Source organism: Pseudophryne corroboree, chromosome 6 (assembly GCF_028390025.1).
Source record: "Pseudophryne corroboree isolate aPseCor3 chromosome 6, aPseCor3.hap2, whole genome shotgun sequence".
In the NCBI taxonomy this organism is placed as follows: domain Eukaryota; kingdom Metazoa; phylum Chordata; class Amphibia; order Anura; family Myobatrachidae; genus Pseudophryne; species Pseudophryne corroboree.
The window spans coordinates 772,870,738-772,894,628 of record NC_086449.1 but is presented as its reverse complement, the minus strand read 5'-3'; the positions used below and the strand labels follow the sequence as shown (position 1 = coordinate 772,894,628).

The 23,891-nt window shown below is 49.7% G+C and overlaps 1 protein-coding gene across 1 annotated transcript in view; it reads left to right on the top strand.

Annotated features, from left to right (window-relative positions):
* LOC134933447 (zona pellucida sperm-binding protein 4-like) overlaps positions 1 to 23,891 on the top strand; it is a 103,335-nt gene that overhangs the window by 64,488 nt on the left and 14,956 nt on the right. The window contains exon 5 of the mRNA XM_063928662.1: positions 23,464 to 23,654. Coding sequence (XP_063784732.1) covers positions 23,464 to 23,654 — 191 coding nt within the window. The remainder of the gene's footprint in view (positions 1 to 23,463; positions 23,655 to 23,891) is intronic.

Sequence of the window (23,891 nt, the reverse complement as noted above, 5' to 3'; positions counted from 1 at the left end):
GGGACCAGGTCCACCGTGACCATATAGTTAAGGTGTATTTGGAATGGAATGGAGAGTAATGCTGCCAGAGTGACAACAAATAGGTGTCGGTCATGCTGACAAATCCCTGTTTTGAGTTGCCATGCTCCTTGTGATGTGTGGCCACAACCAGTGGGGGGGATGCCTATTTTGTCAGTCCCAAGACCCACAATTTCTGATGGCAGCCCCAAAGGGGTGTTCCTAAAGAAACTTATCCCAACCCCCGAGTCATAGATTGCACTCCTAACCACCACCCCTTTCTCACTGGGATAAAAGCTAACTCCCACTTCCTAGAACTTAGCTAATTTGAAACCAACTTTCAAAACATTATATTTGGATACAGCAGTTATACATCGGCCATTTTGGATTAAAAAAGCCGGATGAAATACTTTACAGCAGCCATGTCAAACTCGTGGCCCTCCAGCTGTTGTGAAACTACAAGTCCCAGCATGCTTTGCCAGCATACCTTCCACTGATCAGCTGGTAAAGCATGCTGGGACTTGTAGTTTCAGAACAGCTGGATGACCATGAGTTTGACACGTCTGCTTTACAGCAGTGACAGCAGCCCAGGTTAGTAGTCTATGCCCTGGAGGTGGGAGTACGGCAGTTTGTGTGCATTCCTATGAACTCACTGCTTACTTGCCTAATCTAACAAAATATCTGGGAGACACCCGAATCTCAGGCAACTTTCCAGAGGCACAGGGGCATTTCTACAGAGGAGGGGGCCCGTGTGCATCTCCAGGTGGGCCCCCTACTCTGCATGGCCCAGTAGTCTCCAGCATCTGTCGCAGTCTATAACGCATGTTCCAGAAACCAATTTCACTACTGCACATGTGTGGCAGCCATTTTGGCAGCCATTTTTGCCGTGATTGCAGTGCCCAATGCTGGACTCCAGAAAGGTAAATATTCAAATATGGGTGCAGTGTGGGCCCCCCTGGACCCAGTGGCCTGTGTGCACCGCACACATTGCACCTATCATAGAAACGCCAATGAAGTGAACGGTTCGGCCCGCTTGATAATGCAATTCACCCTGAATCTGGTCATCGAAGCCCTGCCTCCCGCTTTACAATGCCAGTAATTGCGGCAATCTATAGCATGGGGTGTGGCTATGATGATGTGATTGTAACGCCGTGGTCCCCTTACCGTCCACTTGGCTACAGTCAAAGCATCTGACTGTGTATTTACACATAATTGTATTATTTTTTTACAGAGATCTGTTTGCGTGAGAGTTATATCACAGCGCTGCTGACACATAAAGCAGACTGTCATTATAAGATAATTACATCGCCAGCATCATCTTAAAGTGTCATAATAAATCCCATTATGATGTAAGGGCTACTGAGCGGATAACTCAGCCACATGTGAGTGTCTCAGAGGCAGCCGTGACCTTCCCAGTGACCTGTGGCGGGATGATAACGCTCTCTATACATGGTGCAATAAATGAGTCTGACTGCATACTTCCCAACTTCTGTTTATCCTATGGAGGGACATGTGCGCGCACCTGCCTGAAAAGGGGGTGTGGCTTCATGGGAGGGCCCGTTCTCGTCACAGGGGGCTTGCCCAGCGCTCTGTGAGTTGCTGGCATGCCCCTCTCTCCTCCTGTCTCCACTGAATAGACGCTGTACGCTAAGCAGGGCAGCGATGACAAGAGCCTCCCAACTGCCCCCCCCTTTCCCACCGTGGGACACTGAAGTCCACGGGCGGGACAGCGGGACAGTCCCAAAAAAGCAGGAATGTCCCACGAAAATTGGGACAGTTGGGAGGTTTGTGATTGTAGGCTTATCCCTTTAAAATGGGACTCTTATGAATTACACAGGTTCTGTGGCTGCACAGAACCTATGTAATTCATGAGTGTCCCAGTAGCACTGTAAAAGTTTAGGGTGACCATAATATCCCTTTAATCTGGGACACCTATGATTTACACATGTTCTGTGGCTGGCTAAACTCTAGCCTGAATTTCACCTGGTTTTAGCCAGCCACAGAACCTGTGTAAATCATAGGTGTCCCAGATTAAAGGGATATTATGGTCACCCTAGTAAAAGCCTATCTGATTGTGAGATGTCAAACTTCACCACATCTGGCCATATCTCATATAGCAGAGGTTCCCAAATGCAGTCCTCAAGGCACCCCAACAGTCCAGGATTTAGGTATATCCATAGCTCAGCACAGATGGTTAAATCAAATTGACTGAGGTGCTGATTAAGTCACCTGTGGCCAAGCATGGATACATTTAAAACCTGGACTGTTGGGGTGCCTTGAGGACCGCGTTTGGGAACCTCTGTCATATAGTGATACAACAGCTATAAATGGATCTGTGTACGGCACTGCCATGTAACTACTGAGTGCACTATATAAATGAATAGATAAAATAATTCTGCTTTGGGACTCCCATGTGTATAAAGCAAAAATACAATTATTTGTGGGACAGTGTAATTATATACACAGGTAAAATACAGGTTTATAGTCCGTTTAATTGTTGGAAAGAAAATGGATGGTAAGTTGTGGTGATAGTGAATAATGGGACAATGTGCTTATTACCCACCTGAGTGGCCTTATGACGCACACCTGGGATCACATTAGCACCTGACTGATCACACTGCAGGCTCCGCCTCCTCCTCATGGTATAAATGACCGGCCTGTGGTCACCTGTAGTATTGGGAGTTACAGGCAGGATGGGGATCTCCAGGGGCTGGTTGGGGTGTGCAGTATTGGGAGCTGCAGGCAGGATGGTGTTCTCCAGGGGCTGGTTGGGGTGTATAGTATTGCTGTGGAGCTATAGCTTAGTGTCTGGTACTGAGGAGTTTTTAGAAGATGTGTCTGATCTGCATTGTGGTTCCAGTAAGATGCGTCTCTCTCTGCCCTCTGTGCGCCTGGATTTTGCTTCTGCCTTCACAGTACTGGGTGAGTAGCGATGGCCTCTACTTCCTAACTGGAGATACCTGGCCTCTATAAAGGGAACTCTGCATCTTCTATTAAAATCTATCAGTTGATGAGGACTGTTAGTTATTAGGCTTCTTTCTGGTGGGAATGTGTAACTATAGCTTCAATTGTTGAAAAGAAAGTGAACTGGGTAGTGATGGAACTAGTGAGCGGTGGTCCCAGGTGCAATAAAATGCTTTGGGCCTCTCATCCCGTTCAAGTCCACCCCCCCAACTGCAAATTAGGGATTCTTTGCATGTTCCCATAATATATAGATATAGTAAAACATTCACTGGTACTCAGGGATGCAAAGTACAGTATGACGCAACAGGGTAGAGATACACATTACAGATGGGATCCGTTTAGGATGTGTCCTAGATTTTGGATGTGGAGAAAGGGGTGATTATTTGGATGCAATGGGGGGCACCGTGCTGGAGAGGATCTGGTAAGGGGGACCTGCTCAGGGACAGGGAAACTGATACCTACCAACATTACTGTAACGAGACATTATAACACTGTGTGCAAGAAATGGCATTGCTGCTCCCCCCCCCCCCCCCCCCCTTATGTAAAATAGGGGCAGTATGCGCCATAGGTGTGCAGAAAAATTATAGGGGTGTGGCTACATGGGGAAGGGGTGTGGCCACAATACCAATTCATACTACGGTGCACGGTAGTCACCATTATTTAAATTATGCTGCACAATAGCGCCACTACAACAGGTAGAGCCCCTTTTACATATTACTGTGGACAGTCCCCTTTTTTTTTTTTTTTTTTTTTTTTTTTATACACATTACGACAGACAGAATGATACTTTCTGTCTCTCTGCTTGCTCTGGCAGTCGGGCTCCTTGGTGCAGGCAGTTGGGCTGATCCCGAGGAGGAGGAGGGAGCTGCAGCAGCGCAATGTAATTGGCGGTGCTGCTGCAGCTGTCCCCCTCCTTCCACATAGGCTGGCTGCCGCTTCCCTCATCACAGCGGTGGCCAGCCAATGTGGAAGGAGAGGGACAGCTGATGTGGCGCCACCACCAATTACATTGTGCTGCTGAGGTTACCTAGTCCCCCTCCCTCCTCCTTTCCCCTGCGGCTGTGTCCCTATGCTCTGCTCCGGCGGCCCGCAGCACACAGCGGCATGAGTCAGTTGGACTCGTTACATGCTGCTGGCTTTGGGCCCCAGTGCAAGGCACTGGTGGTAGTTCTGGAACTGGGTTCTTGTAATCTCTTCACTAACCATCTTACCCATAAGGCAACAGAGCTTGTAAGTTATGTTTAAATAAGGAATATGCTATATGATCAGGAACTGGGTTCCTGAACCTGTCTTGGGCTAAAATGTATTTTCCGTAAGATGTTTTATTTTAAAGTTCATTTTTGAGTGCTTTCTTCTCTAAAAGCTATCTATAATAGCTCTACCCCCAGACTTGTGCGCCCCGAACCTAATTTTTTATTTATTTTTAAATCTGAAAATATAACGTTTCCTTCTAAACACAAGACATCACTGTAGCCTAGAAATGTGCTACAACATCTTGGGGAGCTAATAAGCTGTAGGGGCAAATTCAAAGTAGGTTACACCAGATGTACACAACTTCCAGCAACTATCACCCTATATACGTTGGTGTAGGGATTTTTGGAAGTACTGAGGCAATCTTCATATAGCAAATATCCAGTAATGGAGTATAACTGGTGATGTTGCCCATAGCAACTAACTTAGTAGTATCACTTACCTGGGGCTGGGTATAGGAGACCGATGCTTAGAATGCTAGCTGTCACATGACTGACAGCAGCATTCCAATGTTTAGAATCCCAACACTGCATACAAAATTACACTAATCCATACTTGCCTACCTGACCCTCTCCATGAGGGAGAAAATGCTCTGTTCCTGGACTTTCCTGGTAATGTATGATTGCCATCACCTGTGGTGAGCTAGTTAATTGATAAGAAAGGTGTTTCACCACAGGTGATGGCTATCATACATTACCAGGAAAGTCCAGGAACAGAGCATTTTCTCCCTCATGGAGAGGGTCAGGTAGGCAAGTATGTACTAACCTCACCCCTAATGCCTAACCCTCCCTGGCACACTGAGTTCAGGTTGTTAGGATTCTGGGGCCAAACTTGCAAAATGGTAGCTACAGTCTGCTTGCTATAGGCAATACTAGAGATGAGCGCCTGAAATTTTTCGGGTTTTGTGTTTTGGTTTTGGGTTCGGTTCCGCGGCCGTGTTTTGGGTTCGAACGCGTTTTGGCAAAACCTCACCGAATTTTTTTTTGTCGGATTCGGGTGTGTTTTGGATTCGGGTGTTTTTTTCAAAAAACACTAAAAAACAGCTTAAATCATAGAATTTGGGGGTCATTTTGATCCCAAAGTATTATTAACCTCAAAAACCATAATTTACACTCATTTTCAGTCTATTCTGAATACCTCACACCTCACAATATTATTTTTAGTCCTAAAATTTGCACCGAGGTCGCTGTGTGAGTAAGATAAGCGACCCTAGTGGCCGACACAAACACCGGGCCCATCTAGGAGTGGCACTGCAGTGTCACGCAGGATGGCCCTTCCAAAAAACCCTCCCCAAACAGCACATGACGCAAAGAAAAAAAGAGGCGCAATGAGGTAGCTGTGTGAGTAAGATTAGCGACCCTAGTGGCCGACACAAACACCGGGCCCATCTAGGAGTGGCACTGCAGTGTCACGCAGGATGTCCCTTCCAAAAAACCCTCCCCAAACAGCACATGACGCAAAGAAAAAAAGAGGCGCAATGAGGTAGCTGTGTGAGTAAGATTAGCGACCCTAGTGGCCGACACAAACACCGGGCCCATCTAGGAGTGGCACTGCAGTGTCACGCAGGATGTCCCTTCCAAAAAACCCTCCCCAAACAGCACATGACGCAAAGAAAAAAAGAGGCGCAATGAGGTAGCTGACTGTGTGAGTAAGATTAGCGACCCTAGTGGCCGACACAAACACCGGGCCCATCTAGGAGTGGCACTGCAGTGTCACGCAGGATGTCCCTTCCAAAAAACCCTCCCCAATCAGCACATGATAAAAAGAAAAGAAAAAAGAGGTGCAAGATGGAATTGTCCTTGGGCCCTCCCACCCACCCTTATGTTGTATAAACAAAACAGGACATGCACACTTTAACCAACCCATCATTTCAGTGACAGGGTCTGCCACACGACTGTGACTGATATGACGGGTTGGTTTGGACCCCCCCCAAAAAAAGAAGCAATTAATCTCTCCTTGCACAAACTGGCTCTACAGAGGCAAGATGTCCACCTCATCTTCACCCTCCGATATATCACCGTGTACATCCCCCTCCTCACAGATTATCAATTCGTCCCCACTGGAATCCACCATCTCAGCTCCCTGTGTACTTTGTGGAGGCAATTGCTGCTGGTCAATGTCTCCGCGGAGGAATGGATTATAATTAATTTTAATGAACATCATCTTCTCCACATTTTCTGGATGTAACCTCGTACGCCGATTGCTGACAAGGTGAGCGGCGGCACTAAACACTCTTTCGGAGTACACACTTGTGGGAGGGCAACTTAGGTAGAATAAAGCCAGTTTGTGCAAGGGCCTCCAAATTGCCTCTTTTTCCTGCCAGTATAAGTACGGACTGTGTGACGTGCCTACTTGGATGCGGTCACTCATATAATCCTCCACCATTCTATCAATGTTGAGAGAATCATATGCAGTGACAGTAGACGACATGTCCGTAATCGTTGTCAGGTCCTTCAGTCCGGACCAGATGTCAGCATCAGCAGTCGCTCCAGACTGCCCTGCATCACCGCCAGCGGGTGGGCTCGGAATTCTGAGCCTTTTCCTCGCACCCCCAGTTGCGGGAGAATGTGAAGGAGGAGATGTTGACAGGTCGCGTTCCGCTTGACTTGACAATTTTGTCACCAGCAGGTCTTTCAACCCCAGCAGACCTGTGTCTGCCGGAAAGAGAGATCCAAGGTAGGCTTTAAATCTAGGATCGAGCACGGTGGCCAAAATGTAGTGCTCTGATTTCAACAGATTGACCACTAGTGAATCCTTGTTAAGCGAATTAAGGGCTGCATCCACAAGTCCCACATGCCTAGCGGAATCGCTCCCTTTTAGCTCCTTCTTCAATGCCTCCAGCTTCTTCTGCAAAAGCCTGATGAGGGGAATGACCTGACTCAGGCTGGCAGTGTCTGAACTGACTTCACGTGTGGCAAGTTCAAAGGGCATCAGAACCTTGCACAACGTTGAAATCATTCTCCACTGCGCCTGAGACAGGTGCATTCCACCTACTATATCGTGCTCAATTGTATAGGCTTGAATGGCCTTTTGCTGCTCCTCCAACCTCTGAAGCATATAGAGGGTTGAATTCCACCTCGTTACCACTTCTTGCTTCAGATGATGGCAGGGCAGGTTCAGTAGTTTTTGGTGGTGCTCCAGTCTTCTGTACGTGGTGCCTGTACGCCGAAAGTGTCCCGCAATTCTTCTGGCCACCGACAGCATCTCTTGCACGCCCCTGTCGTTTTTTTAAAAATTCTGCACCACCAAATTCAAGGTATGTGCAAAACATGGGACGTGCTGGAATTTGCCCATATTTAATGCACACACAATATTGCTGGCGTTGTCCGATGCCACAAATCCACAGGAGAGTCCAATTGGGGTAAGCCATTCCGCGATGATCTTCCTCAGTTGCCGTAAGAGGTTTTCAGCTGTGTGCGTATTCTGAAAAGCGGTGATACAAAGCGTAGCCTGCCTAGGAAAGAGTTGGCGTTTGCGAGATGCTGCTACTGGTGCCGCCGCTGCTGTTCTTGCGGCGGGAGTCCATACATCTACCCAGTGGGCTGTCACAGTCATATAGTCCTGACCCTGCCCTGCTCCACTTGTCCACATGTCCGTGGTTAAGTGGACATTGGGTACAGCTGCATTTTTTAGGACACTGGTGACTCTTTTTCTGAGGTCTGTGTACATTTTCGGTATCGCCTGCCTAGAGAAATGGAACCTAGATGGTATTTGGTACCGGGGACACAGTACCTCCAACAAGTCTCTAGTTGGCTCTGCAGTAATGATGGATACCGGAACCACGTTTCTCACCACCCAGGATGCCAAGGCCTCAGTTATCCGCTTTGCAGTAGGATGACTGCTGTAATATTTCATCTTCCTCGCAAAGGACTGTTGAACAGTCAATTGCTTACTGGAAGTAGTACAAGTGGGCTTACGACTTCCCCTCTGGGATGACCATCGACTCCCAGCGGCAACAACAGCAGCGCCAGCAGCAGTAGGCGTTACACGCAAGGATGCATCGGAGGAATCCCAGGCAGGAGAGGACTCGTCAGAATTGCCAGTGACATGGCCTGCAGGACTATTGGCATTCCTGGGGAAGGAGGAAATTGACACTGAGGGAGTTGGTGGGGTGGTTTGCGTGAGCTTGGTTACAAGAGGAAGGGATTTACTGGTCAGTGGACTGCTTCCGCTGTCACCCAAAGTTTTTGAACTTGTCACTGACTTATTATGAATGCGCTGCAGGTGACGTATAAGGGAGGATGTTCCGAGGTGGTTAACGTCCTTACCCCTACTTATTACAGCTTGACAAAGGGAACACACGGCTTGACACCTGTTGTCCGCATTTCTGGTGAAATACCTCCACACCGAAGAGCTGATTTTTTTTGGTATTTTCACCTGGCATGTCAACGGCCATATTCCTCCCACGGACAACAGGTGTCTCCCCGGGTGCCTGACTTAAACAAACCACCTCACCATCAGAATCCTCCTGGTCAATTTCCTCCCCAGCGCCAGCAACACCCATATCCTCATCCTGGTGTACTTCAACACTGACATCTTCAATCTGACTATCAGGAACTGGACTGCGGGTGCTCCTTCCAGCACTTGCAGGGGGCGTGCAAATGGTGGAAGGCGCATGCTCTTCACGTCCAGTGTTGGGAAGGTCAGGCATCGCAACCGACACAATTGGACTCTCCTTGTGGATTTGGGATTTCGAAGAATGCACAGTTCTTTGCTGTGCTGCTTTTGCCAGCTTGAGTCTTTTCATTTTTCTAGCGAGAGGCTGAGTGCTTCCATCCTCATGTGAAGCTGAACCACTAGCCATGAACATAGGCCAGGGCCTCAGCCGTTCCTTGCCACTCCGTGTGGTAAATGGCATATTGGCAAGTTTACGCTTCTCCGACGACAATTTTATTTTAGGTTTTGGAGTCCTTTTTTTACTGATATTTGGTGTTTTGGATTTGACATGCTCTGTACTATGACATTGGGCATCGGCCTTGGCAGACGACGTTGCTGGCATTTCATCGTCTCGGCCATGACTAGTGGCAGCAGCTTCAGCACGAGGTGGAAGTGGATCTTGATCTTTCCCTAATTTTGGAACCTCAACATTTTTGTTCTCCATATTTTAATAGGCACAACTAAAAGGCACCTCAGGTAAACAATGGAGATGGATGGATTGGATACTAGTATACAATTATGGACGGGCTGCCGAGTGCCGACACAGAGGTAGCCACAGCCGTGAACTACCGCACTGTACTGTGTCTGCTGCTAATATATAGACTGGTTGATAAAGAGATAGTATACTACTAATATTATATATACTGGTGGTCAGGTCACTGGTCACTAGTCACACTGGCAGTGGCACTCCTGCAGCAAAAGTGTGCACTGTTTAATTTTAATATAATATTATGTACTCCTGGCTCCTGCTATAACCTATAACTGGCACTGCAGTAGTGCTCCCCAGTCTCCCCCACAATTATAAGCTGTGTGAGCTGAGCAGTCAGACAGATATATAATATATATAGATGATGCAGCACACTGGCCTGAGCCTGAGCAGTGCACACAGATATGGTATGTGACTGACTGAGTCACTGTGTGTATCGCTTTTTTCAGGCAGAGAACGGATATATTAAATAAACTGCACTGTGTGTCTGGTGGTCACTCACTATATAATATATTATGTACTCCTGGCTCCTGCTATAACCTATAACTGGCACTGCAGTAGTGCTCCCCAGTCTCCCCCACAATTATAAGCTGTGTGAGCTGAGCAGTCAGACAGATATATATAATATTATATATAGATAATAGATGATGCAGCACACTAGCCTGAGCAGTGCACACAGATATGGTATGTGACTGAGTCACTGTGTGCTGTGTATCGCTTTTTTCAGGCAGAGAACGGATTATAAATAAAACTGGTGGTCACTATCAGCAAAACTCTGCACTGTACTGAGTACTCCTAATGCTCCCCAAAATTAGTAAATCAAGTGTCTCTCTAATCTATTCTAAACGGAGAGGACGCCAGCCACGTCCTCTCCCTATCAATCTCAATGCACGTGTGAAAATGGCGGCGACGCGCGGCTCCTTATATAGAATCCGAGTCTCGCGATAGAATCCGAGCCTCGCGAGAATCTGACAGCGTCATGATGACGTTCGGGCGCGCTCGGGTTAACCGAGCAAGGCGGGAAGATCCGAGTCGCTCGGACCCGTGAAAAAAAACATGAAGTTCTGGCGGGTTCGGATTCAGAGAAACCGAACCCGCTCATCTCTAGGCAATACCTCCACTTCTCTTTAGAAAGCCTTCTCCCTTGACTCTTACCTAGAATAAGGCAAACAATACACCCCAGCATTGCATGTTAGAGTATTGGGTGTGGGCTGGTGTGCCTGTCATAGGAACGTGATCAGTGCTTCTGATGCTCTGTACCAATGGCTGTTGTGTGGCACCTGGGTCACTGCTGCCCTGCAGTGTATTGGCAGGCTTACTGTACTGTCCTAACTGGGACACGCAGGGATTCATGGAATATATACGATTTACCGGCAGCCTGGATGCCAGCTGTCAAGATACAGTCAACCGCATCCTGGCTGGCTGCAGGGCGAGTATGAGAAACCCCCTTGCAGGCTCGCCATGCTGTGGGCACGGTTACATACTGCACTCACCACAGGTTGTACTCTCTCTGTGGGTATCGTGGACACCCACAGAGGAAGAAAAGCCTGTGGCATCTCACTACCTGTCGGGGTTCCAGTGTCAGCATTGTGACTGCCGGGATCCCGACAGGAGGTCTGGTGATCGCCTCCCAGATTCACAGGTTTTGTGGCTGATTAAAACCAGGTGACGGTCAGGCTTGAATTAAGCCAGCCACAGAATGTAATTCATGTGTTCTGGTTTACAGGGATAGGGGGTCTATGTACTAAGCTGTGGCCAGAGATACAGTACCAGCCAGCAATATCCTAACGGCCATGTTACAGGCTGTTTTTGGAAACTGACTGTTAGGAGATGGCTGGTACTTTGGGCCAGATGTATTAAGCCTTAAAGTGATAAAGTACTAACAAATCAGCTCCTATTTTTTAAACTCATCCTGTTACAAGGCAGTTAGGAAGCTGATTGGCTGATACATTTATCACTCTTTATTACACTCCACTTTATCACTTTTTAAGGCTTAATACAGCTGTCCCTTTATCTCCAACTACAGTGTATCTCTCTCCAAGGTTTAGTACATACTTGCCTACATATTCCACCTGGTATATAAGAGCCTCAGGTTTAGCATAAGGTGCAGCCCTGCATTATGGTAGAGTTGCAGATCAGCACATGAGGGACATGGTTAAATGTGACCTCTCTTGCCTGCTGACCTGTTGCTCTCTACAAGCTGTCTCTCCTGACTGGTGGCTGTAATGTCAATGCAGTTACTGTACATTATAGCAAGTGCAAGAAGAAGAGAGTATTGACTGCATAGGAGAGAAAAGAGTTAAACATCTGGGGAGGGGTGGACCTAGCTGTAAGGAAAGTACAGCCTTCTTTAAGGGGAGGGCTTGACATATATAGGGAAGGCGAGGCCATTTTAAGTCTCTTGGTGATTTGGTTTTATGCAAGACAGTGCTGCGTCTCCCTAGGAAAAGGGAGACAAAGCCTGCTAATACAGAGGAGACTAAGATTCCCTTTTGAGGGGATCTGCATCACAAGAGATCCGCTTCAAATCGTCTGGCTGTGAGTACTGGTTGTTATAAGGGCCAGTAGCACAGCTTCCTTACATGTGATAGGTTTTTAAAACCATTATATAGTATTCAGTCCCCCCCCCCCCCCCCCCTCCCCTCGGTATCGCAGCGGCGCGCCGGACACAACGGTGTGAGGCGGCCGGGATCCCTTCCTGGAAGAGATTTTGTTCCCCTAACAGAGAGGCGCCGCTACGGGACCTGATCAGACGGTCCCAGCGCGCGCCGGGCAGCGGGAGATCCCAATGCCGTGCGGCTGAACACATACCCTCAGCCGCCGGAGGCGGGGAGCAGGGGAGTGACGCGGCAGTTAGCACGCAGCTGAGGAGATTTACTCAGCTGCGGGCAGGCACCGAATGGCCGGGTGGGTATCCACGCCGGGAGCCGCCGTCCCGGGGTCATGGCGGGCGCCCGCGCGCCGAGGGGGGCGCCAGTGTACTGCAGGCTCAGTCTCTCCTTCCCCGCCGCGGTCGGTTGTTCGGGCGGGGGGAGAGGAGGTCTAAGGGAGCTGGTGGTCGCCGCGCGGGGACTATTCAGGAGCCTCGCGCGGCGGCTGAGCAGGGGGAACAGTCCGGGAGGACGTTGACGGGGGACGTGGGGCGCGCGCTCGAGGTGCGCGCGCGCCCACGCTCGCTCCAGGCGCCGCTGGCCGCGCACGTGCGCGCGCAGCGGTGCACAGTTCAACCTCTTCTTCTCCCCGGATGCCGGAGTTCGGCAGGGGGTGAAGCAGGTTGGGGGGGGGTGCAGCGTGTGCCTCAAGGAGGCAGCGCTGGGAGCATAGTTGGCGATAAATGATGGGTGCACGGCAGGAACGACTAGGGTCGGCCGCCAGCTACATGCGGGTGCACCCTCCGCTGGTCGGGTGACACGCGGGGGAGCACGCACGGGGGAACAGCAGGTCTCTCACACCGTCGCGGGACGCAGCGGGGCCCGCGGCAGGGGGGGCGTCAGGGAATGGGTCGGCGGCCGCAGGGCCGCGGCCCGGGCTGAGGCGCGCGTCAGCAGGTCCTCCTCAGGATCAGGGGATTCTTCTCCTTCCCTGGATAGGGAAGGGGAAGGATCGGAGGGGGAGAGCCACTGGCCGGCCGGGGGCTCTTGTCTTCGGGTTGGAGCATGAAGGGCGGGACCCCCGGGGCGCGTCGGGCGGTCAGGGGGCGCGGGTCGCGCCCAACCAAGGACCGGTCGCCCTTTGGGCGGCGTTTCCGGGGGTCGCGCCGCATGGGATCCTCTTGGGGCCATAGCGTCGGCTCTGGCCACGATGGCGCAGGCTCTTTGAACACTGGCTTCAGTGGCCTCCCCCAGGGCATCGGCGGATTCCGGCCAAGCTGCGGGACGCAGGGGTTTTAGGCAATGTCAGTGCGTCAGCAGCGCAGCGAGTGGCACGAGCCTGCCGAGAGCTGGGGGCTTCCGCGGCGGAGCTGGAGCTGGGATCGGAACGGGTCGGCAGACTTCGCAGTGGACGAAGATTGGAATGAGGACGACGAGCAATCCGAGTCGGAGAGGTCGACGGCATCCGGTGAGTTGGTGCAGTCTTTTTCAAATTCCACCTCGAGTTCGCGTAGCTCTTCACCCTCCTCCTCATCCTCCTCTTTGGCTTCGCAAGCGTCCGACGCGGATAGTACCGATAGGGCAAGGAGGGAGGCCGAGAAACTTGCCAAAAGGGCGGCGAAGCAGCAGAAGAGGCGCAAGCGACGCAGGCGAATGAGTGTAGAGGAGCGTAGGGCAGAGAAGCGGCGCGACCTGCCGGGGGTAGTGCGCTGCGATTACACCGCAGTTATGAGGGGGCTGCGAGATAGCTGCCACAAGAAGATAAGTAGGGGTGTCCTCGTAGACTTGCTCGTCTTGACTAGGGCCATGAAGAGGGACTACAAAGCGGCGGCCGCTAAGACGGGCATGGGGACAGAAGCTTTCCGGTCTTTTGATAATTGGCTGGCCGGTTTTTTGGGTGTTTGCGGCATGCTATTTGGAGGATAGGCCGGAAGAACACATGAATATTATCCGGTACCTGCATCTCGTGCATGACATGCAGCGCACATCCCGGGGTTCGGAATGGCGGCAATATGACCAAGAGTTTCTGGAGAAGCAGGACGGGTTACGGGTCATGGACTTCGGGTTCAAAGATCTGGAGGTCTGTCTCAAAGTGACCCGGGCATCCCAACGGGAGGACGAGACCCAGGAACAGGGTACGGGGGGGGGCGCCGCGGGGGGCCGTCAGCGCAGGGAGCGGGGCATTTGCCAAGACAGGCGGATTGGCCGTTCGCATGTGCGGGCGGTCTGCCCCTCGGGGGAAAGGCTTCGCTTTTAACAGCGGAACATGTTCATTGGCAAACAGTGCCGTTTTCGCCACTCTTGCCAGCAGGGCGGTGGAACCCACCCAGCCTCCTTTTATTCCAAGGGGGACGACAGGGCAATCGGAGGAAACAACCCTACACTTAGCAGGCCGCGAGCGGGACCGCTCAGCAGGGCACCAACGCCAGTTAGGTCGGTAAACTATGGGTAAATGGTTGGGTCTTTATCCTGATAAGCGGGATGCAAAGTTTTGGTTAGCCCCGGTTCGGGGGGTACCAAAGAAGACTCCGGGCGCCTTTCGGCTGATTCAGCATTTTTCTTACCCGCCAGGAGCGTCGGTCAACGACGCCATACCACCGGCTCATTGCTCGGTGGCGTATCAGTCGTTCGACGAGACGCTAGGTATGGTCCGCAGATACGGGAGCGGGGCCCTCATGGCTAAGATCGATGTTGAGTCAGCTTTTAGATTACTGCGGCATCCTGTCTATCAATTTTGGGGGAATGAAATTGGCACCGTGGCGGGAGAGTGTAGCCCGCCCAGGACGAAGTGTCAAAGCTCCGCGAAACTATTTGCCTTTTCAACGGCTCGCGTAAAGTCACGCTGCGGCAGGCTCAGTCCGTGCGGGGCATGCTGAACTTTGCTTGTCGGGTGATACCGATGGGCAGGGTTTTCTGCAGGAAGCTCGAAAGAGCGGCAGCGGGGTGTGCCAGGCCGCATCATTTCGTTCGTTTGTCCTCTGAGCCAAAAAGGGATTTGGCTGTCTGGGCTTCATTCCTGGAGGAATTCAGCGGGGTGAGCATATGGCAAGCGCCAGCCATGGACAGCGAGAGTTTGCAGTTTTTACCACTGCTGCAGGTTCCTCTGGATTCGGCTGTCTTCTGTAGGGATCGTGGTGTGCGGCATCTTGGCCGGCGAATTGGCATAGCGAGGGTCTTTAAAGGGATCTGGTGCTGCTGGAGCTTTTTTCCCATTATGGTGGCGCTGGAAGTTTGGGGAGATCGGTTGGCTAACCGCAGCATTGTGTTCAGGGAGTTAATCTGGCCGTGGACATACGATTAATAACCAAGGGGCGAAATCGTTGGCGGTACTACGGTTTCTTGGACAATTGCTTTGCACTTCCTTGCGTAGGAACCTATAGTTCCGGGCGCAGCACGTGCTCGGGTGGGAAAACGAAATCGCAGACGCGTTGTCGCGTGGACAGTGGGAGAGATTGCGGGGGTTTGGCTCCCGAGGCCGAAGAGCAAGGTTTTCACTGTCCCGGTTATGTTTGGCAGGTGACCGGACCGGACTGGAGGTTTAGCGTTGCGGTCAATCGCGCCGGCCACGAACAAGGTGTACGGACAGGCTTGGAGTGAGTGGGAGGAGTTTGTCCGGGGGCGGCAGCATCGAGGTAAGAGCAGACATCGGCTGTTTGCTTTCTTTTAGGTGGCAGCGCTACGTCTCCGACAGGTCACGAGCAGTGGTTTCTCGGTACTTGGCAGGCATTTCTTTTCTCTGCAAGCTGCGAGGCGTCCCTGACGTAACGAAAAGCGAAGTTCTGCGGAAGGAAGTGAAAGGGTGGGCGCGAGTTGCGCCGTCGCCGCCAGATAGGAGGCGGCCCATCGATGCGGCTTTGTTGCCGGCCGTAATCAAGGCCGTAGGGCGAGTTGCGTCGTCCAGGTTTGAGACGCTTTTGTTTAGTTTGGCGTTCTCAATGGCTTTCCACGGAGCCTTTCCATTTTTTGAGTTGGTAGCGCCTTCCAAGAGAGCAGATTCGCGTATGCTGGTCGAGAACGTGGTAGTGGGTGTGAGGTCCTTGCTGTGCAGGTTACGACGCTCCAAGACGGATTAAGTGGGGAGAGGGCGCTGGGTTACAATGGTATCAGCGCTGGAGGAGAGCGTTTGCCCGGTGAGGCTGGCAATGCAATACGTGGGGGTGCGACCCGTTAAGGAGGGGTCTGGGCTGTTGCATTATGATGGGCTGCCAGTCACGAAATACCAGTTTCAATGGTTGCTGAGTCGATGTTTGGCGGGCCTGGGCCTCCCACCCACTGCTTGTGGTACCCACTCCTTTAGCATTGGCGCAGCGACGTCGGCTGCTGCGGCGGGTTACTCCGGAACTGAAATACAGGCGGTGGGGCGATGGAAAGCAGCAAGTTATAGACGATATATTCGCCCCGTCACATGAGAGGTCGGTTTGCGCTTGGTGCTTTGCGTAAAGTTGCAATGTATTATGCTGTTACAGTTCTGAGAATTTGTGGTGTTGTGCGTCTGTTGGTGTTACCCCTTTTGTTTTGTTTTGTTGGTTATCCTACTCAGGGATTAGCTACTCGCCGTTGCTGGCATGAGTCGGCAGCGGGGGTCTGGAGTTATTTGCGATTTTTTTGCCTGACTTGACGGACTGAATTCTAATCCATAATTCGGCTAATTTGGTCTAATCAGAGTCCCTCAGCAGGTCTTTACGTTTCACCTCCAGCTGAGTTATTACATGTGTTTCCCATTTTATACCCCCCTCCCCCCCCCCCCCCCTTCCACCCCCCCCCCCCTGTTTTTATTTCGTTTAATGTTATTTGATTTTTTCCCCCTTTGTGTCTTTAATTGCACTTCTAAATTGGCAACAAAACGTGGTGCAGTCGGCTAGGCCGTGACTGCTGCAACAGCGAGTCATAAAGTTTTCTTTTTGGCAGATCCTTCAGTATAAACAATGAATAAGCCTCTTAGTAATCAATCCTACCCCTCTTTTTCCCTTCAGGATGGTTTTAAGTCAATTTGACCATTTGGGTGGTTGGCCACTCTTACATTTACGGGGCGGCAAGGTTTGTGGCCTCAGAAGGGTCTCAGGTATTGTTTGGAATACAGGGTGTCAGATGGCTTGGCTGGCGAGGAATGATGCGGGGTGAGCTGAGGAGTAGGTTAGTGAGTCAGGCCAGCAAGCATGGAGTCCCTAAGGTTTTCGTTGTCCATCTAGGGGGCAGCGACTAGGGGAAGAGGACATCCTTGGAGCTGCGGTGGGCCATGATACAGGATCTGGCAAGTGGGACCGCGCAATGGACCAATTTGTGTGTTGGTTTTTCCTTGATGGTGCCGAGATTGTGTTGGAGGGGTGTGGCGGATGGTCGCCGGATTGACGAGGCCCGGAAAAAGGTGTAAGGAGCTGTGGCACAGTGGGTGCTGTCCCACGGCGGGTAGGGTGGTCCGCCACCCGAGGATACGGTGCAGAGACAGCCACCTTTTCCGGCGCGATGGAATACATCTATCCGAGGAGGGGATGATGTTTTTTCTGGAGGATCTAGGTTTCGCTTTGCAGGAGTTAGGGTAGGTTTCTGGTGGCGGTGGCGAAAGACTTTGGGGATGAGTCTTTCGCTGTTGGCGGAAAAGAACGGCAGTTTCGTATGGTAGAGAAAACTGTAGTGTTTTACAGTTTGTTGTGGTTTAGGTGCACTCACCTCCATCGACTTATGGCCGCTTGACCACCCATCCGGGAAGGCAGCGGCAGGGCACCCAGGAGCGGTGGGTAGTCACTGTGGGGGTTGAGTTGTCACCTATTACCGGTTTATGGTAAGCTTTTAGTAAATTTATAGGATTGAGTTATTTAAGTTAATTTAGATTAAGGAGCCGTTCTTTTGGGCCGCCACCATATGCCAGATGGAGCGGCATATTAAATTAATCTCTTTTTATTACAGGTTTCCTATGGTTAGGGACAAATAAATAGCTAGCAATTTTCTGCCAAATTCAAGTCTCAGTGTCGTTATTTCTGGTTATGGTTATGAATGCTTTACTTTCAAAGAAAGGGGTCCACCAAATATCACTAAGATGTTTAGAAGAGAGTATTGACTGCATAGGAGAGAAAAGAGTTAAACATCTGGGGAGGGGTGGACCTAGCTGTAAGGAAAGTACAGCCTTCTTTAAGGGGAGGGCTTGACATATATAGGGAAGGCGAGGCCATTTTAAGTCTCTTGGTGATTTGGTTTCCCTCCCTCCCGCCCTGGTAGTTGGAAATTGTGGCACGTGGTGCTTTGGCTCTAAGTTGTTGGCTGTTTTCGTTGGCTATTTATTGGCGGAAAAGAACGGCAGTTTCGTATGGTAGAGAAAACTGTAGTGTTTTTTACAGTTTGTTGTGGTTTAGGTGCACTCACCTCCATCGACTTATGGCCGCTTGACCACCCATCCGGGAAGGCAGCGGCAGGGCACCCAGGAGCGGTGGGTAGTCACTGTGGGGGTTGAGTTGTCACCTATTACCGGTTTATGGTAAGCTTTTAGTAAATTTATAGGATTGAGTTATTTAAGTTAATTTAGATTAAGGAGCCGTTCTTTTGGGCCGCCACCATATGCCAGATGGAGCGGCATATTAAATTAATCTCTTTTTATTACAGGTTTCCTATGGTTAGGGACAAATAAATAGCTAGCAATTTTCTGCCAAATTCAAGTCTCAGTGTCGTTATTTCTGGTTATGGTTATGAATGCTTTACTTTCAAAGAAAGGGGTCCACCAAATATCACTAAGATGTTTATAACCTAACCCTGATCAGTAGCTGTTTGAGCTAAACACTGTACATCTGCATAAATATTTCTGTAACTCCTGTGTATAACTGCTCTAAGACGCCGCAAGGGGTGGTCTTCAGTATGCCGACTGACAGGATCCCAGTACCGGAATCCCGACAGCCAGCATACCGACACTTATTCTCCCTCGTGGGGGTCCACGACCCCCATGGAGGGAGAATAAAATAGCGTAGCGCGCATAGCGTTCCACCGTGCCCGTAGCGTGGCGAGCCTGCAAGGGGCTCATTTGCGCTCGCCACACTGTCGGTAAGCCGGCGGTCGGGCTCCCGGCGCCAGTATGCTGGTCGCCGGGAGCCCGACCGCCGGCATACCATACTGAACCCCGCTGCAAGACCCCATGTATCAGTGAGATGCTGCTGCAATACCACTAGGGATCAGAGGTATCTATAGTCAGTGGCGCACGCAGAGTGGGGGGTTCCAAGTACCTGGACCCCCCCCCCCCCCCCCCCGATGAGCTGAATCGTTTTTTATTTTTGAGACTGAGACACAGCTGTCTCATCTCAGTTAAAATCCGCGACCGCGGAGCTGCTGCACTGATGCAGCATCAGAGCTACAGTATCTCTCTGCTTGTAGAATGTCCGGGAGGGGGGAGCTGCTGGCTGTGCATGCTCAGCCACAGCAGCTCCCTCCGTCCTCACACTGCTGACCCTCTGCTCCCAGCCCCTGATGGAACCCTATGTATGTACTTATTTGTAGGTAGGTATGTGCGTGCAGCGGTCTTTGAGAGTAGATTAATGTATTAAAGTACAAAAGGCATAGTGTACTGACTAGAGATGAGCGGGTTCGGTTTCTTTGAATCCGAACCCGCACGAACTTCACTTTTTTTTTCACGGGTCCGAGCGACTCGGATCTTCCCGCCTTGCTTGGTTAACCCGAGCGCGCCCGAACGTCATCATGACGCTGTCGGATTCTCGCGAGACTCGGATTCTATATAAGGAGCCGCGCGTCGCCGCCATTTTCACACGTGCATTGAGATTGATAGGGAGAGGACGTGGCTGGCGTCCTCTCCATTTAGATTAGATTTAGAAGAGAGAGAGAGAGATTGCTGTGATACTGCAGATTAGAAGAGAGTGCAGAGTGCAGACAGAGTTTAGTGACTGACGACCACAGTGACCAGTGACCACCAGAGACAGTGCAGTTGTTTGTTTTATTTAATATATCCGTTCTCTGCCTGAAAAAAACGATACACAGTCACACAGTGACTCAGTCTGTGTGCACTGCTCAGCCCAGTGTGCTGCACATCAATGTATTGTATATAAAGCTTATAATTGTGGGGGAGACTGGGGAGCACTGCAGGTTGTTATAGCAGGAGCCAGGAGTACATGATAAATAATATTATATTAAAATTAAACAGTGCACACTTTTGCTGCAGGAGTGCCACTGCCAGTGTGACTAGTGGTGACCAGTGCCTGACCACCAGTATATTAGTAGTATTGTATACTATCTCTTTATCAACCAGTCTATATTAGCAGCAGACACAGTACAGTGCGGTAGTTCACGGCTGTGGCTACCTCTGTGTCGGCACTCGGCAGGCAGTCCGTCCATCCATAATTGTATTATATACCACCTAACCGTGGTTTTTTTTTTCTTTCTTTATACCGTCGTCATAGTCATACTAGTTGTTACGAGTATACTACTATCTCTTTATCAACCAGTGTACAGTGCGGTAGTTCACGGCTGTGGCTACCTCTGTGTCGGCACTCGGCAGTCCGTCCGTCCAACCATAATTGTATTATATACCACCTAACCGTGGTTTTTTTTTTCATTCTTTATACCGTCGTCATACTAGTTGTTACGAGTATACTACTATCTCTTTATCAACCAGTGTACAGTGCGGTAGTTCACGGCTGTGGCTACCTCTGTGTCGGCACTCGGCAGGCAGTCCGTCCAACCATAATTGTATTATAATATATACCACCTAACCGTGGTTTTTTTTTTTCATTCTTTATACCGTCGTCATACTAGTTGTTACGAGTATACTACTATCTCTTTATCAACCAGTGTACAGTGCGGTAGTTCACGGCTGTGGCTACCTCTGTGTCGGCACTCGGCAGGCAGTCCGTCCATCCATAATTGTATTATATACCACCTAACCGTGGTTTTTTTATACCACCTAACCGTGGCAGTCCGTCCATGTGCTGATTGGGGAGGGTTTTTTGGAAGGGACATCCTGCGTGACACTGCAGTGCCACTCCTAGATGTGCCCGGTGTTTGTGTCGGCCACTAGGGTCGCTTATCTTACTCACACAGCGACCTCGGTGCAAATTTTAGGACTAAAAATAATATTGTGAGGTATTCAGAATAGACTGAAAATGAGTGTAAATTATGGTTTTTGAGGTTAATAATACTTTGGGATCAAAATGACCCCCAAATTCTATGATTTAAGCTGTTTTTTAGTGTTTTTGGAAAAAAACACCTGAATCCAAAACACACCCGAATCCGACAAAAATAATTCGGTGAGGTTTTGCCAAAACGCGTTCGAACCCAAAACACGGCCGCGGAACCGAACCCAAAACCAAAACACAAAACCCGAAAAATTTCAGGCGCTCATCTCTAGTACTGACGTGTCAATGCTGCGCAGGGTATTTTATTTTTTATTTTTCAAGGTGCTATGCTGTAGGCTTGACAAATGCACTGCTCGGTGTTGACACGGTACAATATGCTTTTTGTACTTTTATACATTAATTTACTCACAAAGACGCGGAGTGCCTCCTGGTTTCTACTTCATGGAGGGGGTGTGTATATGTATGCACCCACCCTCCCACAGAAACCCCACTTACTAAATCATGCATTTGCCCCTGATAGTCCTCAGAATACCATCTGTGATGTACAGTACCCTGGCAAAATCATGTTGCACTGCCAGTGGGGCAGAAATAAAATGTGTTGAAGGGTACAGTACATGTATGTCCTAGCTTAATCCTAGGATATGTACATGTCTTTCCTGGATGTAAAAGAGGTTCTTTCAGTGTGACTTATTCCAGGAGATAAAGAGAAATATATAATTATTTTTTTTGTCTAACATATACTGTGCTCCATCTATTCCAGATTATGCAGGAAAGCCTCACAGGCTCCAGAATGACTCTACTTGTAGGCTCTGGGTAGGACAGAAACCAGATGGCTCAATGATCATTGGTGCTGCCTATGACGGATGCTATGTAAGACAGGAGGTAAGGCAAACTAGCCTCAAATACATATAATATGCTGGCATAGCCTATACAGTAGGTGAACTTGGAGGGGCAAACGTACTAAGACTTAGAGAAATAAAGTACCAACCTATCTGCTCCTGTCACTTTTAATCTCTGTAGTTAGGAGCTGGTTGGCCATATCTGTATACATTCCTCACTTCCTCTACTACCTAAAACTCCAACCCTGTCTAGCTAAATACTAATACCCTTACAGGAGTGTATATGTAACGCTGTACAGGATCCTGTAACTTACACCTGTATTGTGCATGTCCAATATTGCTCTTGTTCCACAGCATGGAGGCTATGTGATGACTCTGATTGCAGAACAAATTTCTAATGGTGCAGTGGAATACCGTAAAAAAGATATCCGGTGCCCGTTCCTGCCAGGTAACTGTCTGCATGTAACCAGGGCCAGATTAGGAGCTGAATATGATCAAAGGCCTATTGTGAGACAGAGGAGGTGTGGCCTGTACACCCCATACACTACCTGCCCCAATGTCTCACTAAATATATAAAATTACTTCACTTTGAGGATGCCAGAAATACATCTGTGATGCTCATGATCTATGGCTGGGTGGGGTGGCCATTAAGATCATAACGGGTCTATCGTTATGTTGAGGCTTGTAGCTGTAATCCCATCCCATGTAGCCATGCTCATCTTGCTACGATGCAGCATGGCATGTTGGACTGAGACTATTTGCAGGCAGCGATCACTCCATTAATTCCTAATATTCTCCGCCATGCTGCATCTGTAACTGGGGGAGCTCACTGGAAACTAAAGTGCACGAAAAATGTCTAATCACCAGAATTAGTTAGCTACTGTGTGCCTTCAGTAACTGAAACTAAAGGAAATGTCTGCTCCACATCTATCCACAAGAGAAGGCTCGTTATACCTGTTGTACTGCAGAGCAGATTTCAAATTAATAGTTAACATTTGACAGTAGAAAAATCATTAACCATTCCCTGTACTCATGTATGCGTGTGGTCTACTACCTGGCTGATGCTGCTGGATGCATCTTGAGATGCCTACAACTTGGCACAACCACCATTTACTTCTAACTTGAGTGCTAAATTGTTAGATCAATTGGTCAAATTCTATAAATGTCTTCCCTAGACAGGCCATTAGTAATGCTCTATAAGATACCTTCCCTATTAACTGGCTAAAGACCAAAACTTGACCAGTAAATAAATGTGAAAGAATCTGAGCCTCTAGACTGCTGACCATCACTAGTTGGTGCTTCACAAAGGACTGTCTCTCCCTCAGCTATGGATGCTCCCAGTGACTGTGCTGCTGTCCAGAGTGGTGACCGCTTGCCATGTGCCAATGCCTCTGTGACCAGGGCGGTCTGTGAAGGATTAGACTGCTGCTTCTCAACCAGTGACCCCCTCCCTTCCCTGTTACTATGGGAACAAAGGTAAGCTTGATCCAGGAGGTCAGGTGATATGTAAAGACTGTACCATATCTACATAGTCCTGGAGAAATCTGTTTACAAAGCATGTGATGAAGGACTCTATTCAACCAACTGCTTCTGTTGTGGTGTCTTCCCTCCAGTGACTGCACAGTGTACTGATGTTGGCCAGGTTCTGATTGCTATCTCTAAGGATGTAACTACACCATCCCTGCTCTTGACTTCAGTTGGAGTCCTCAATGTGGATTCCACTTCTTGCCCCATACTGAGCATTTCAAAGACTTCCGCTTTCATACTGTTCCAGTTCCCCCTCTCTTGTGGAGGAGCCAGCCAGGTTAGTCTGCTGTGAATGTGCGTAGTAGAACTGATGCTTGCCCTATATTCCATCTGTCACCCTTCCTAACTACTAGAATGACTCTTGTCTGAGCCTTTACCCAGTAAGAGCACTTGATTATGTGTCTCCTGGTGGCTACAATGTATTTGCTCATAACCCAGTGTATAGGGCCACTGAAGTAATGGAGCTTCCATGGATGGTTGGCGCTACAGGAGGACAAGAGGGTCCCTAGTCTTG